We start from the raw sequence: 17,837 nt of genomic DNA, 5'->3' as shown, positions 1-17,837 counted from the left end.
TAAAACAGGCTCTGTCTTATGGCTCATAAATCACTTAGTAATCCTTCAAAATTAAGTACTCTGGAGGAAAACCCAACCCTGTGAATTCTATGATACACACTCTATCTCACTCTGTGCTACAGTTCACATGTGAAATAATTAGAAATGCATTTACCTCAGTATGTTTGCAGTAGCTTTCCTTTCTTGTGGCAGAAGGTCAGGGTCTCTTAAAACTTCCTCCAGCAAATTTAACACGTTCATTTTCAGCTTGTTGTTTAGCTCAAAATCCTGAAAAGGAAATTTTACTACCTTTAGTCTTAACACTGTTGATCAAACAACTGAAACAGTATGTTTTATTGCATTTGCCTTTTTTTTTTCTAATTGGGTTTGAATTTTTTTTAACTACTATATTTGAAAATATTTAGAGAAAGCTGTGGTAGCAAAACTGGCCACAAAAGCAGGATCTCCCAAAGGCTGAGATTTTTCTCCTTTTTGAACTTTGCCTTCTATGTGGAGATGGGATGATCAGGTAACCTTCCATTTCTGAATTATCACCTGCATCTGGCCAAGACCCAGCACATCCTCTCTCCTCCTCTGTGTTTCATTGCAGTTCTGGCACCACTGCCCAGCAAGGCAGGACCCTTGGCTTCCTCTCACTGCTTTCTGCAGTTTCTCTGTCCATCTGCTTCCCCTCTGGTGGTTTTTATTTCATACCCACTCTGTTGGAAACACCTGCTTTTTGTGGAGTACTCAAACTAATAAGTTCACTAAATAAGCTGGCCCTGCTCTGAGGAGCTTCAGCATTTTAATTACCTCTGGGGCAGACTGATACCTGAGACAGGACTGCGATTTATTGACAGGCAACCACTTACGCTGGTCTCTGAATTTGGAGAAATCATGAGAAGGGAGTATTAGACAGTCTACAATCAAAGAATGCACAAGCTTCGAGGTGGTAATTTACAGGCAGGCTCCAAAAATTCTTGTATTCAGCTCAAAGCTAGAATTTTGATAGGAAAACTAAACCCAAACCCTTCAGCTGCCTGCTGCATCACAGATCTTCCCTGATAACCCACAGCTACTTGCAAGCAGGACCACGTGTGTGCAGAGCGCCTTCTTGTTTCCATGGCAACAGAAGGCACAACGCTACTAGAAATGGGGACTATTTGGCACCTCGGCACAAGAGCATCGTGTTTCATTCCCAAAGAACCCCCACAGCCCATCCAGTGGTGAGATGTGTGCCTCTGGGAGTAGTAGAGCCAGCCCACGTGAGCACACCTGCGGGAGCATCAGAGCACTCCCACAGCTACCCAGACAGGTGGAGCCTCACTTGGAAATGGGAGAGAACAGGTCAGATCAGGAGGGGAATGAGTGCTCATCACAGGGCATGCCACAGCCACCCTTACTGCCTTTTAAATAAAAGTTATTGCTCCAATGTCAGCACTCAGAAATTACCTGTCCTGGCCATTTTCCTTCTGTTACAGCACCTCCTCTTCACTCCCCCAGAGTCTCCTCACCTGGGCCTCAGCTAATTAATACTCTGGAACCAATTAATATCTGTGTCTTATTTTCCTGGAGAAGTTTATCCCTATTAGAGGGTGTTGAAGAATAGGAAGCTGCAGCATTAAGCTTTGGATGGGGTATCAAACATTCAGCTCAAAGCCAAGCGAAAATTATTTCTGAGCACTGCGTTTGTTTTCTAAAACACATTTTGTATAGCTGTGCTCTGAAATGCCTCCCTTAGGAGCTGCTTTATCCTGTTTGCAAGGAAAGACAAGAGAACCTTTTCATATATTTGGGGTATGGAAATGGGACTAATTAGAGAAAACACAAGGAATGTAACTAAACTACATGACAGTACTCTGCAGTCTGTTGATTTTGAAAAGAAAATAATTTGAAATATAAAACCATCAAAACTTAGTTAAAGGAGAAACCTTGAGTGTGCACAAGCCTAAGCAGCCAGTATAATGAATGTCAGAGTTTGTCCTGTACCTCAGTGGCAGACACTGCATGAAAGAGGACAGGTATCTCTGCAACCTGTGCTACAAAAATATCCCAAATGGGCAGAACAGGTGTCCAGGAAGCGACATATCCCCCATCCTCATTCAGCATTGCTGGGTAAAATCCTCAGGCAGATCACATCATCGTGGTCAGGATTTATCTGCAAGCACAGCTTTCAAACCACAACTGGTTGATTCTTTTAATTACAAGGTATTTTCTCTCAAGAGGTCTTGTTTTATTGAAATCAAACCTTTGACCAAAGAAGTCTAGGACTTTAAAAGTTTTTTCATTTGCAAATAGGATGGGAAAACCTCTAATTATCAGATTCAGCCAAACAAAAGAATTTCCAATTTTTGTGTGTTTGCATGCTAGTTCTTATAATAATGGGAAATAATAATTTGGTCATTAACATTAAAACTTGTTTTACTGAGTAATCTCCATAAGGTAGTGCTGGGATTGCTGGGGAAACTCAAATTTATAATTTTCTTTTTTAAAGAAATGTCATCTGTTTCTCACAGTGTGATGAGGGAAAAAAAAACTATGAAAAAAGGTGGGAATCAGAAGAAAAACATACTAATCTCGTTTTCTACTGAAGGTCATTGTCTAAGTGGTACTGAGATTCCACTGTGATGAGCAACATATTAAAAAAATAGGGAAAATACTGCATCTAAACATGTATATATACTTAATTTTTGTGGAGAAAGGTTGACATAAGACTGATACAAACACATAAACACTTAGCAACCAATTCTAAGTATAATTTTAAAATAACTAAATAACTCTATATACATGCAGATTATCTCTATCTGTATTATGGGTGTCACATATGAATATTTATCTGTTTATACTATAGGACACTTAGATCCAGAGGTAGCTATTTATGGCCCCAAATTTATGTGTAGCACAGCTCTCTACATAATTTTACAGCACTTTTTTGACTTCTAATTCTAATTTACATATCAGAGAAGTGATAGAGTGGTCAGACAAGAATCCTTCAATTTTCCAGCAGCATTTTCAATCTGGCAGTGGTTCAGTTCTCCATGACAGGGTCACATACCTCTAATATATTTTAGAGTCTACAGTAGCCTAAAGATTTGTGGGTATTACTCAGATTTGGAATCACTGGCCAGAAGAAAAGAGACTACAGCAGAGGCAGCAAAAAGCAAGGAAAAAAAAATCTTCACCATGCTAAGATGCCTTTTTAAAGTAGAACTAGTAGATTTACAGTCAGCGGTTTATACAGAGACTATATTTTCAAGATTTGACATGAGCCCAGTGAAATCCCAGAAACTTTTCCTCTCCCCTTTCCGTGAATGTTCCTTAGTGAGAGGAAGCATTCTGCATCTAAACAATGTGGGAAACACTGAATAATCCAGACAAGTAAAATCGAGCTAAAACATGGAAACATATTATGTTCGAGTCAGCCAGCGAGAAGAACTACAAAAGGACAGGAGGGAAGGAAGAAAGAGGCAGGAGGGGAAAGAGATCTACTGGAAGACTTTTTGCAAGAAATTTGCAATATTCGTAAGCAGATGGGGATTGCCTGACAATTTTCATGTATCTGTTCTCATGCCAAAAAAAAAGCAGGTAATTATTTCAATGGCAGCAGATGAGTGAGTCTTAACTTTGTGCACAGCAGCTCAAACACTATCAGAGTGTCTTGGGTTGACAAATGTAACCAAAAATGTATACTGTATTTTCATCTGTTGAAATCGATTGGGAGATATTGTTCTTTATCTCTTGTAACTCTAGGGGTAGAAAGAGAGCAGATGCCTTCTGTTAATGGGACACCTAATAACACCAGATAAGGCAGTGTCTTCTTATCTCTTCCTCCACCCATCCTCCTCCAAGGGACATCACCTGTGAATGGGCCATTCAAGGGCTCTCACATGACTGATAACATCACCTCATTCCAGTGTGAGATGCTCCACCCAGTGGGAGGAGCCAAAGCCTTTCCACCGGGATAAAACCTGCAATCCCAAAAACAGCTGGTTTTCCACTGAATTCTTGGAGGAAGACTGAACCCATCTCGCCAGCGCTGGACCAACACCCTGACAACAGGGAGTCATGTCGTATCTCTGACTCTGTCAGAGTTTTCTAGGACTTTTGTTTGTTTACTTGTTTTGGGTGGGGTTTGTTGGTTTGTTTGGTACTACTGCATTTGTATTCTTTAATATTCCTAGTAAACTACTGTTATTCCTATTCCCATATTTTTGCCTGAAAGCTCCTAATTGCAAAATTGTAATAATTTGGAGGGAGGGGGTTTTTATGTTCTCCATTCAAAGGGAAACTCCAGTTTTCCCTGACAGGTACCTGTCTTTCCAAACCAAGACAAGAGTTAAGTGAAGTTTCTCCAGTGCTGCAGTCCTCTACTACAGTATTTAATTTTGAAGCATAAAAACACACTTCACTTACCACACACAATTGTGTTGGGCAAAATCTGTGTTAAGTTCACATGCAATACAACATTGACGTAGGTGGAAGGCAGAGATACATGGAATTATAACTGGCTTTCAGAAAAACTCATTTCTGAACTTGAAATAAGCCTGGCTCACTTCAAGAAACAAGCTGTTTGGAGGCAGGGGCCACAGGTCCTAGGGGTCGATTTGCAATGTAGTCAAAATACAGTGTATCTTGCTAAGTGTGTCGTAACTGTAGTTTGTTCATATTTCTACAAATAACTTAGTATAAACTTACCTGATCTCTTATTCATTACTTTATACCATTTAATAGGAGCTAAGTGGGGCTCATATAAAGGATTTTCTATCATTTTTTTTTCATTCCAATGAAATGGAAAGAAATGGAATTGGCCAATTTATGTGAGCTAACACTATTTTTAACTAACTGAAATAATCTTTTCTTAGACAACCCTCTGTCTCCAGGTGTTCTCCCCAATCCCCAAGTGCTGTCAGTAACTCCGTGGCAGTCCTCCTGCTGGAAGCCCGCCACAGCTCCGTGGGGATGGCCAAGAGCATGAGCTGCAGTAGATAATGTCACATCTGGAGCTGGCCAGGCATTGGGCACACACCATGAGTTATATTCTCAACACTGAAGCCATGGTCCTCTCCCCAGGCCTTGTGGTCACTCCGTAACTCATGGACACTGTCTGGCAGCCAAGAAGGCTGTGAGAGAACTGTTCCAGCTGATGTGAAAGTTCCTCCTTGGACAAGCTCCACTTCAATCTGTTTGCCATGGGAGCAGAAAGAGCTTCGCTTTGCAACACGAGTGTTTAGATAAAATGCAAGGAAATATTGTTAAATAAAACAAGGTCACAAGACCTCGCTCGGATAATGAAAGTCATACATTTCTGCCTCTGGCCTCCTTTTGCCCTTCTGTTTTTCCACCTCTGCAGGAGCCAGTGGGAGTTTTGTCCTTGTGAGTCCTTTCTGTCCCTACCAAAGCTCCTGCTCCCAGTCATCCTTTGCCTTGTCATTTGTGTGTTCATTGTTTACAACAGGAGAATCCTGCTGTACTCTCAGTCACATTTCAAAAACAAAATGTAAACACAAGCATTCTGCTCTTGTTGAGGGCAAAAAGAAAGCTTTGCTGGCTTGCAGGTGTCTGAATGAAAAAAAAGATGAGGGGTATGGAATAAAAAGGACAGAAAAGTAAACAAAACAATCTGGAATACCTAGAACTACCTTTCATACTGTGCTGGTTTTGGGTGATGAGCAGCACAGCTTTGGCTGCTCTTGGTCAGGGTGGTAAAAACAGGGAAGTATGTGTCACCTCACCTGGGGATGGCTTGTTCCCAAATTTTATCTGTGCCTTGACAGCTCCTCAGGACATTCATTAGCTCCTTGTGCCCTCCACAAAGGGCTGCAGATCTGGCACTACCATGTGTACATTTACTTGAAATTTAAGTGAGGCTTCTACAGTGTATGACCCAGGTTTAAAGAGTAATTAATTAAAGAATTGTTTAGCATGATTTCAAGATAACAAAACCACTTTATGAGAGCCCATCCTCACTGAATAGGCTGATTCATTGATTTTAATGATTGTTTTCTACTCACAAGCAATTCTACATATTAAATGCTGTCTGTGCTTAAATAAATTTTAAAAAATTAAAAATAGAGAAACACTAAGCCATCCCCAAGTGTGGTTTTGACACAGCTGCAAGACACTGGAAGCTAACTGATTCCATAGTCCAGCACAGACCTTCCAAACCCCAGCCAAGGATTTTCTAGAGCAAAGTGAGCAAACACAAGGACCTGAACCATTTGTTTGGCTAACTCCTGCATCCCTTGGTTCATACACTATGTTCTATGCACACAGTGCATATGGTTATGGGTTCATGACCCATGTTCTTACAAGCAGGAGAGCAGCAGGCTGAGCCAGCCAAAGGGTTCCAGAGGGGGGCAGGGAGGGTAGGGACTAGTGAAGTGAGATGATGTGTGCCAGAGCCCTGGAACAGATGGCTGTGTGCGAGTCTTGCACCAGTGCACAAGGCATCAGGACAACAATTTAGGCACTGGTGAGTCAGACAGCACCAAGACAGAGCTGCTTGTGCTGCAGAACAGCTCACGAGCTGCAGCACTAAAGCAGGTCTGTAGCATGACCTCACAGCTGACAGAGAAATGAAGACACACTTTACTCATCTGCTGACTCTGATTCTCTTTGCAGCCAGTGATGAGGAAACGGCATCTTGCCAAAAAAAAGGAGGTGTAGTTGATCATCTTTAGTAGTGATGTGGGCTGCTGATGACCATGAAGATTTCAGAACATTGCAAGGAGAACAGTCTCTGGACAGAGAGAAATTGCTATTTGGTGCTGGGAGTTTTTGCAGCAAAACCAAATGCAAAGCCAGGTAGAGGGAAAACAACATCAAAATTGCACATTTATCTTTGCAAATATCCACTTATTTTCACTTATTTTGTAAGCTGGGGGGCAGGGGGGTGGTTATTGGAGTTTTTTTAGAATAAAACCTGCCCTTTCTTTTAAGAATTAAACCTGTGCTTGGCTGAGATGAAGGATGTCCCAACCAAGGTTGCTGAGTATCCAGAGTACAATGCAAATACCTTAAAACATATAAAAGTTTTTTGGCAGGTCTGTGTTCTCAAAGAATTTCAATGCTTATATTGTTTTGTCATTTTTGAAATTCAGTAGGGATTTCCTCACCAGACACTGGTGGCTCGAATCTGCAGTTTGTGTTATTAGTGCAAAATAAGCTTGGAGCTACTGCTCACAAGGACTCTACATCTTTACTGCCAACATTTCACTGTTTGGCCAGACAGTAACTCTTCACCAGTCCCATATTTTTCGGCAGCAACTAGTCAGTCTTTTCTGGTTTTCTCAGGCCTGTCCTTTCTCTATCCCTAGTCTCACACGTAAAAACCACAAAAAGCTGATTATATGGCCTGCTGCTGTAGCATTTCTTGTTTTCCAAACCTCTTGCATTTAAATTATTTGCTATACTGGAAGAACAGTGGACAAGGAGAGTTAAAGAATTAAAATCTGACACCTTTGCTGTGGAAAAAATAAATGGAAGTGAGAGACCAGGGAGAGCAAGTAACAGCTTCCACTTTGAAATTGCACGATGAACTATTATTCATTATCTTTGTGCTCTTCATATATTTGTTGGTATTTTTACAATACCAATTGTAAACATGATGCAAAAGCAACTGTAAAAGAGTTCAGTGAAACTACTTGTAGACACTGCCTAATGTAGATAAAAGTTTCCACATTTCCACAATCAAATAAATTTTCATTAGCATGGAGGATCAACTCATGTCGTAGAAGATATTTAATATAAACTGGACACAATAAACACCTAGAGTAACACAAAAACTGTAATAACAGTCTGCTGCCACTTCTGTTACAGCTCAATATTTGCTTGATTCTGACTTTAATTTAACAGGGAGTCAAAACTTGGTGTACATAGACTGCTCCCAGTAACTTGAAATGATTAATCACTCCCGTGATACCAAGAGAGATTTCAGTAATTTCTTCTGGGTTGTTCAGCTTTCCAAACAAACCTATTTTCTCACGTACACCTGTTATTGAGTTAATTCTCTAGCAAACTTAGCCTCTATGAAAATTAGACCCTTTACAAGGGAAAAAGGGAATTGATTTCATTTAAGAGTTTGACATTGCTGCAGTTAGTTTTTGAGATGAAGCATCCTTTATTAGCAGCCTGAAGTGACAAAGAAGTCATTAAGTGCCATAATGCACTATCTGCACAAGTTGTGCAAAATTCTCTTTCCCTTCCCTTCCCTTCCCTTCCCTTCCCTTCCCTTCCCTTCCCTTCCCTTCCCTTCCCTTCCCTTCCCTTCCCTTCCCTTCCCTTCCCTTCCCTTCCCTTCCCTTCCCTTCCCTTCCCTTCCCTTCCCTTCCCTTCCCTTCCCTTCCCTTCCCTTCCCTTCCCTTCCCTTCCCTTCCCGCACCCTTCCCGCACCCTTCCCGCACCCTTCCCGCACCCTTCCCGCACCCTTCCCGCACCCTTCCCTTCCCGCACCCTTCCCGCACCCTTCCCGCACCCTTCCCGCACCCTTCCCGCACCCTTCCCTTCCCTTCCCTTATTTGCAATATTCTTCAGCATCCATGTCCAATTCTTCCAGCATGTTTCCCACCTGTCAGCCTAAAGGATACTTTTATCTATAAAACTGCACAAACCACTTAGATTTCTTTCCCTCCCATCTCTGCCAACACCATTTTGCCATCACAAACCAGAGCCACAGTCCTACCAGGCCCATGGACATGTTTTCCCATGCACAATTCACCACAAATAAACAAATAAATAAACTTCCGCATGAAAACACGAGTACTTTAACACAGGCAGAGCAGCTGGGCCATGCTGCCTGTGGCACGAACATTGTGAAATATTGATCCCTGTGTGTTTGAGGGGGTATACCTGTGAGTGTTTGGAGACCCAGTGGCGCAGGACGTTGAGGACACGGTTGGTGGCAGCCCTGCGGATGATGAACTCCTTGTCGCACGTGCGCTCCGAGTTGTTGAACCCTGCAAACACAGAGAAACCCACACTGGAGTCAATCGGATGGGGAAAATAAAAAAAAAATTAAAAAATAAAATACAATAGAGGTGACTTGGGCAAACTGAAGGCTTATAGGATATTTATGTCCAATAAAAGGAAAGGTGGCCAACAGATGGTGAAATATGAGCGCCTAGACCGAAGAAATTCTGCAGCAGCAGTGCAACACAGCCTTGCCCATCACAATACAGACACCTCCTAGGGCCAGCACTCAGAAAGGTAAAGAAGAATTGCCTGTGCAATTAAAATTCAAGGCCTCCCTTCAGCATGGAAGAAATAAAATAAAATGTATCAAGAAATAAAGTGAATTAGAAAACCCTGAAAATAAAGAAGGAATTTTTTTTCCATATAGAAGAAACTTAAGGCAAGAAAAAGGACCAGACCAAAGCTAGGCCTGTAATTAAACAGATTTGAAAAGTCTGTATGATTTAGAAAAGGGGAACAGGTAAATTTCATTACTAGTAAAGAACAAGGGGAAGAGAATAGTTTAAACACAGAGGAGAAAAAGGTCAGCACAAGAAATCTTCCTTCACAAGAGCAGTATTGTACAGGCTTTACTAATCAATAGTTCAAATAAATTTGGGGGTTTTTACCACTGGGATGACAAGAAAATGTGAATATATATATAGAAAACACATTTATAGACCCAGTTGCCTGAAAACTAAGATTTTCCAAATGCAGCATTTCCCCATTCATCTTTTATGGACTTTTTTTTTTTTTTAGCAGTACTCACTTATGAAGAAATAGCATTATAATGAATATGAAACTTTCTCCCTACATTCATATTATTGCTTCTCTTTTCATTCTGCTGTAGCTTTATCAAAAATAAAATGCTAGGCTAAAATGATGGTTATATTATTATTTTAATAATAATGAAATTGCTACACTAAACCCCGGGACGTCTTTTTAAAAATTATAACTCTGAAGATAGATTTGCGAAGCTTGCATTTTTCTAAGTTTCTGTCAGATTTGCTCTTGCACTCTGCTGCTCTCCATTCCACTTAGTGCAGAGTCCAGGAACAGCTGGGAACACCCTCCCATATGACCAGTAGTCTACTATTTTTTTGGCATATAAAAGCTGCTCAAAAGCCCATATTTTATTATAAATAGCACAGGCAGATTAAACTTCTATTTATTCTCTGATAAACCCATTGGAGGGTTTTATAGAGGCTTGTATTGGTTTTGCTCTATTCTTACAACAGACAATCCAGAAAGTCCAAATTGCTGCTCTGTTTTTTTGGCAAGATAAGCAAGACAGGAAGTGTTTAACTGCAGTCTCACATCTTTTACTGCAGGTTATACCCCAACCCCCAATGTATTTTTTACCTACACTTACATTTCATGGGCATTTTTAAACTATGGCATATTACACTGTAGATGACATCTAAGATTCAATATCAAGAAAGTTTCAAGAAATATCAAGAAATTCAATATCAAGAAATTCAATATTAAGAAAGTTTAATACTGAAGCATTTTAAGCAGTTTCATTTGCCCATAAAGATAAAAATAAAGAAAATCTCTGAGGCTTTTCTCAGCAAAAGGTAACACAGGCAACATTTTGTGTGTTAATTTTCTATGCCTTTCACAGTTAACCTATTGCAGAAGCAATTAGGAACAGGCATTATAAACTGTTCAATTAGCCACTTAATTGCAGCAATGAAAGTCACAATGAAAATTATATATTAAAGCAGCAAAGTTTTACTAAGGTAATATTAAGGAAAAGCAGTTCAGTAAGCTGGGAGGAAAAGAGAGAGAAGCCTACAGAGACAGTTTTCAGTGAGCTAAAAAAAAAAAAAAAAAAAAAAAAAAAAAAAGGAGGGAAGAAAAAAATTAAAGCCTCCAGAGATCACTTTAGCAAACCCGCATGATTCTCAGAATTTCATAAATTTTTAAGCAGTAATTAGCTTGTTGCAGAGAATGGGCAACAGATCCACGTTCTCTGTACTTAATGTTGATGTGTTGAACCAATAAATGGAGATCTCCATTTGTGTGAGAGGACTGAGGTGAACACAGCTGCCCCCTCCTGCCAGGGAGTTGTGCAGAGCCAGAAGGTCCCCCCAAGCCTCCTTTTCTCCAGGCTGAGCCCTCAGCTCTCTCCACACCTCTACAAATCTGGATGTGTACACTGACAATAACAAATAATTTAATTAGGATTTTGGACAGATCTGCCCACGTCCAGACCCAATGGTGAAACAACTTTAAACACTCCATGGTAAATATCTGCTCCTCTCTTGAAGGAAGCAATCTTTCCATCTTTGAAATACCAGCAGTATTTCTAATTATTAATCATCTAGGTGGGCAGCTGCCTCAGTGAGTGCTACTTTCAAGTACTATTTTTCATCATTATCTGTTAAAATTAATACATACTGATTCCACAAATAGTATCTTCACATAATGGTGATGCAGAACTTTTACCACAGGCTGTCAAACATGAAGTTAACCTGACAGCATTGCTAGTTTCACTGAATTACTTCTTTCAGTATTATTTAATCACTCTGTTCATGTACTTGTCTTCAGATTGTGTTACGCAAAAAATCCAGTCTCACCTCCACATGTTTTCTTTTGTGCACTTCAATAAAAACCTGGAATTTTTATAGCTTCCTCTATTACCTTTATTATTATTAAGATTAAAAATATAGGTCCTGAATAGACATAAATCTCCATGTTAAACACTTTATTAAAAAGCTAACACTTTTATAGTTTCCACTATCACAAAAGATTTTAAAAAGTATGTACTGGATAGAGAGATAAATTACAGTGCTGCATTTAAAATCCACCTCACCCCAGAGGAACATTTGTATCATGGTAAATTCTGGACCATATACTTTAAAGAAATTAAACACATACATTTCTTTTCTATTTCAATTGTCAAAAGCTCTCACACCAGTTACAGTATTTCTGCATCCAAGAGGTGTCCCTGCTCCTAGAAGGGGGCTGGAACAAGATGTCATTAGGGTTCCTTCCAAACCAAACCATTCTAAGATTAGTCCGAGATTAATAAAGCAGCACATGATTCCTGACCATAGTAATTAACTTGTCCAAAGTTTTGACGGTATAATAATAATAATAATAATAATCACAAAGAGAAATCTGTTCACAAGAACTGGTGCAAGTTTTTCAGAGTCATGAGGTTTCTGGTGTCTTTCTCAGCAAAAAATGCTATTTTAGAGATGATGTGCCAGTTTCAATGAACTACCCTGGAGTTTCATACTGAAGGTGTGTTAGCATCCAGCAATAGGAGAAAATTTTCCCTTCCCTGACTTTGGGGAGATCCCAGCAAGCCCCACAGAGTCCCAGGGATGTGGAAGGAAAACATTTAGGGCCCACCAGGCACATGACAAATAATCAAAACTGATGGATACACCCCAGAGTTGTAGGCCAGCTTCACCACTCAGCCTGGCTTGAATCCTGACACCTTGGCAAACACCAGTGCTGCTTTCTGACCTGCATAAAGAACAAACACAAACCCCAGGCTTGGGACACAGCACTTTTCATCCACAGATTAAAACTGAAAAAGCCTCTCTAATATATGCAGCACAAAAGAAAAGGCTTCCCAATGGTCAAGAAGCCCCCAAAAAGGGATTATATATGTTTTACCTCGACATACCTAAAAAAGTTTGCATGAGTGCCTATAGATTCCCATCCTTATTGGTCATACGTTCTCAAGCAAGTAAATGGGTTTCACACATTTTCACAGAAATGTGCCATAAAGTGAGTATCTGAGTGTTGGTAAGAAATCTAAACTGCCAGTGATCCTGCCCTCCTCCATTTCTTTATTTACAATATTGGGCTGTCATACATTAGCCAGCCAAAGAATGGCAGAGCTGGAAAAGAAAACCATATGTTGTGTGATAAAAAGAGGGATGAAGGTGATGAGATCCCATTCACTGTGTAAAATACAGCATATTTGCTCAATAATACGTCCTTCCCTTTTTATTTCAATTATTATCACATTATCTTAGACTTCTCTCCCAGCCTAAACCATTCTGTGGGTTTTTATATGAGCAATCTGAGGCTTGATAGCACTAACTGTAAAATTTAGCAACAGTCTTTTGGCTACCTCAGTTTATAAGAGAGGAATATTTAATCATTCACTATGCCAGGCTTTGAGAGTGTTCCACAAAGGGTTACAAACTAATTTAGCCAGGAGCAATCCAGAGTCCAACGCATTTCAGGCATTTAATTTCACTTTCACTGGTCCTTGGAACATATGAAATCATTTTGTTCTAAGAAATATGCCACTGAAAATCCCTGTTGCGACCACCCACGTCAGAAATAATTCCAAGTATGTATTTGATTCTTCTGCCTAAAGCCTCTGCCACACATACAATCTAACTATCAAATCAAGTCAAGGGATTATGGTCTTAGTAAGGTAAATCCCAGGGATTCACATGGACCAGCTGATGTACAATAGTGTAACACAGATAGAGACCTAGTGACTGTGTTTAATTTCTGCAAAATATTTAAGGGAAAGGTTGGTAAACTATTTTTAAATTACCCTTGATTTAGAAGGACTTTTTCTAATCAGAGAAATTTAAAGAACATAGCATTGAGATAAAGCAGACATGTAAAGATTATGCAGTCAACTTGGACTAAATCCAGAAGTCTAAAAATACATCAGTCCAGCAAAATGATTTTAGTTTAATGGATGGGAGAAAAAGGTAAGTGGCTAAAGAATACCTTCAAGATTGAGATAGTATTTTTACCTCCTGATAATAACACTAAGATTGCTCTGAGAATTATAATAAATCTTTGAGATTATATGCTTAAAACATGACTAGCACAAAGAATATATTCCTTTAACCTCAAGAAGTATTCAAATTTGAAGCTTTGCCCTTCAAAAGTCCTTACAAACAGGGTTGCTGCCACAGCTATAATTATCACACACTCATGAGATTTCTGGTTTCTTAATAGAAATATTCTCTCAGAAGAGGACATCAGTCTCACTGTTGAAAACGAAATGTTTAAAAATTGCTAAACACTGAAAATATACTTGCTGTTATGAGTTATACAATTTCTTATTAAAAATTAATAACCCATCTTAAAGTAAAATAACCAAATACTGTGCATTTTTGTAAGCTAAAACTCAGCAGCAATACGAGAACAACCCGTCCTTTTCTTCTTTCAGCACCAGCAAAGAGAGACAACAAGGGATTAATGTCATAACAAAACCACTTGTATACATCTTCAAAATCGTGTTTGTTTGCACACAAGAAGTGTTTGTATGTGCATCCATGGGTAAATTGACAAGCCCAATTTTTCTGGTGAAGCCCTAGACAGAACCACCCAAATCTTGTGCCTTTGTTTATAGATATATCTGTAGGAAGCAGAGGATCCCAAATTTCAAAGGCTGTTGCTGCCAATTGTGTTTTCAGATTTTTGAATACCATGACAAACGTGCAATGTGACAGCAGATTTTTTTCCCTACAACTTACATTAAAAACTATAGGGAACAACTGACAAAGAAAAAAAGCCTTTCTGAACAACCCTTAGCAATTATATTGGCAAATCTTTAGTACATCTTAGACTTCTTTTATTCACTTCAATAACGTTTGAATTATCTTCTCTGAACAGTGACAAGAATGGCAACACTGCAGCTGATATTTCTTTGCATTTATACATCTGTCTGTGCTCCTACTGCATCTCTTATCTTTCTGGGAGGAGATAAGCAATTTTTACCTATTGATGTTTTTCTGCATTTCAAATGATCTCTAGCTCTTGATTTCCTTAATGACACTTCATCTACACTCATAACTTGCTCTATCATCAATATGAAGAGGAGTACAGCAGATATTTATTGCATAATGTTCACAGTCTTTTCAAGAACTATTCAAAGGAAGCTTTCAGATGCTTAAAATGCTCATTGTGCCCTACCACAAAGAAAAGGTTAAAATACAGGCTGTGACAATGTACAGAAAAAAAGGGAAAATCACATTAAAAGTATTTTGGAATTTTTACCTTTAGTTCAGTAAAGTTGAAGGAACTAGTTTGTACGATTATTCATATTTTTATAATGTCAGTAGGAATAAAGGTTAAATGGAAAGGAGGCGATAATTGCAAGGAGCCAAATGTATCATTTTTCAGACCATCTGTGAACAGAGAGTTTACTGTCATGAAAAACAAAAGCTGGCAGAATGCACACCAGTCACCGAAAAATCTCTGAATAAAACGTCCATCTCACAAGCAGCTTCCAGGCCATCTATGTGACTGTGTCATAATGGAAGCTTAAATAAATATTAATTATGCATGCTACACCTGAGTGCAGGGGGAATGAAATGAAAGAAAAAAAGGCATAAAATCCTCCCCAAACTTATCTCCCCACACCACTGCAGCTGTTCAGGACTTACTGCAATAGATCAGGAAACAAACGTTTCACAGCTCTGTAACTCAGGAAATGTGCAATAAAAATACTTACTTCCTGAGTAGCCAGCTCCTCCAACAAAGTAGAGTACAATATTAATTCAAAATAAATTAATATATAAGTAAAAGCAGGAGATCCTAAATTTCTATTAAACTGGAGGGGGAAAAGAAATCATCTTTTTCTTTTATTTCTTAATTCCCAGAGCAAGAGTCACTTGAAGCGAAACTTTAATTTTCAAGTCATTGTCTAAGAAAACTGCAAATAAGATTCAACTGTTTAGCCAATTATCTAAAAATCACAAAGCAAAAATTTTTGTTAAAATTTGTAAATGAGCAGCCTCATTTACAGGAACAGGGATCCCATCCCTGGCCTGCCAGGGCATGGCCACCAGTCCCTGATGATCCCAACCCTGCAGAGACTCAGGCACAGTCTTGGTCACTCTGCTTTGGTGACAACCCCTGGGCAGCTCGTGACAACCCTGCAGCCTCTGAAAGGGACACTGCTTGGGGCAAAACTGGCTTTTTTTTTTGTCACACAACCATTTTCAGTGAGGAACAGTGTCAGCTGTAGAGTAACTCAGTGAACATTTCCCACACAGTCTTTTAATTGAAATGGGAAGTTCAAGGAAGTTCAATGTGCAGGGTTCAGTACCTCTCAAACCTCTGTGAATCTGCAGAAATGGGTCTGGGAAACTCATTAAAATGTGTCCCCAAGAGGGAACAAGTGCTCACTTCCCCAGTTCTGCCTAAAGCCATTAGTTATGCAAAAATGACAAGGAAAAAGACTTGGTTGTCCTGTGTAAAGGACCAAGGGAGGTTAACAGATCCTACATCTTTATTTTCTGGAAACTAAACATGTAAAATCCCTGACAGAAGTGGGGCACTGGGAGAGTCGGAACACAAGCAGGATTGATAAACAGGACACAATTTGATGGCACCCTGTCTCTCTGACAGCAGATGAGGTGCCCCTAGACTCAGTCCTAGAGTTTCATATGAGAACCCATGACCTGAGAAGAATAGATAAAATTACAGTCTTCTACCAGCTGCTTAGATGAAGTCCTATCTTAATCTTTACTTGGAGTATCATCACAAAAATTATTTTCTTTTATGTCTGGAGTCAGAAGGATGAAGTTCCACAAAGGTTTTCCAGTAGAGAGATGTTATAGAAAATTCCTGAAGTGCAGAATTATTATTACAAACAGCAACGTTTATGGCACCACTCTGAAAATCAACTACAGAATGACACACATTTTCTGGTTTTGCTTCAGACATGGATACTTTGTATACAAATTCAGGAAGAAATATACACCTTTCCAAAGGTCAGCATGTAGCCACTGATGCAATTTGAGGCATTTAGCACAGCACAGGACTGGATTACCCAGCCACATAGAATCCAGCTTGAAATCACATCAGGTATTGTTTGCTCGCCTTTCACGTAACACAGCAAGGAACTCTCTCTCTGCCTGTCCTCTCACAATGGAAAAAAAAAGAAAATATCTCCCTTACCAGCCTCACTTAGTTCTAATCTTTGCCAAATCCCATACTAACTCAGCTGCATACACCAGAATCTTCATCTCAGGAAACATGATGGTCTAATGCCACTCTACTATTCCTGTGTTCAGAATGAGGGAAATTCTCCCTGAACAGGATAGCTGATCCCTTGAAAGCAGAACTATATATATGTCTCTGTGTGCAAGACAGTGGCAGCCAAGGAAATTCTGCATCTGTTTAAAGCATCATGTGTGTTTGTACAGAGTTTTCCATCTCAGGGCCCAGCAGGATCCCGCTGGGAGTGTCTGCTCACATTGCACTGCCCCTCCAAGTCACATCACTGAGCTGAAGGCTGAGTGCACCTGGCAGCAGCAGGAGCAGCCACTGTGTCCCCTCCCAGCAAACACAGGGCCTGAGCTCTCTGCCATCACTTGGCACAAGCTCTGTCATTCCATTACTCCAATTAGTGCTTCTGCCAGAACAAACAAAACAAAAATATTGTCGCACTGGGAGCTGGCACATTGTTCAAATGACTGCAGAACAGCTCCTCTGGTCACAACCCAAAATAAGCCAAGCAGCTCTCCCTGAAAACTTTCGTGAAACTTTCTCATGATATTTTGATGCTTTAAAATAAACAGCCTTAATCAAGCTGTGCCTGATTTATCAGAATGGAAAGATCCCACTGTGGATCTTTATGAAACGTGAATTACTACTTCCAGCTAATTTTCATCCCTCCAATATTGAGAGAGTAATCAAGCAGGGCTAAAGTGTGTCAGACTGAGAGCTCACAGGACTCATCTGGCTCAACCTCAGTGCTTACATAGCTTTCTAGAGATTTGTCATGCTGGAAACCACAGCTGTAATTTACAAAGGTCCATTTCTATTTGCTATTGCTGTTATGGTTGGGTTATGTTACAGATGACAAACTCCTACAGCACCTCTGAGGAGAGAACTTTCCATGCTCATTCCATGGCTACCGAAGTTGATACTTTCACAAAAGTATTTCCACACTGCTTATCTTC

The 17,837-nt window shown here is 39.8% G+C and overlaps 1 protein-coding gene across 6 annotated transcripts in view; it reads right to left on the bottom strand.

Moving 5' to 3' along the window:
* Positions 1 to 17,837, bottom strand: part of RASGRF2 (Ras protein specific guanine nucleotide releasing factor 2) — a 117,306-nt gene that overhangs the window by 17,417 nt on the left and 82,052 nt on the right. For all 6 annotated transcript variants that reach the window (XM_063422445.1, XM_063422446.1, XM_063422447.1 and 3 more), the window contains exons 18-19: positions 8,827 to 8,933; positions 155 to 267 (exon numbers count right to left, since the gene is read on the bottom strand). In XM_063422445.1, the coding sequence (XP_063278515.1) occupies positions 155 to 267; positions 8,827 to 8,933 (220 nt within the window). The remainder of the gene's footprint in view (positions 1 to 154; positions 268 to 8,826; positions 8,934 to 17,837) is intronic.

This window comes from Prinia subflava, chromosome Z (genome assembly GCF_021018805.1).
Source record: "Prinia subflava isolate CZ2003 ecotype Zambia chromosome Z, Cam_Psub_1.2, whole genome shotgun sequence".
NCBI lineage: Eukaryota > Metazoa > Chordata > Aves > Passeriformes > Cisticolidae > Prinia > Prinia subflava.
Note: the sequence above shows the minus strand (reverse complement) of the source record. Positions and strands in the feature narration are given on the sequence as shown.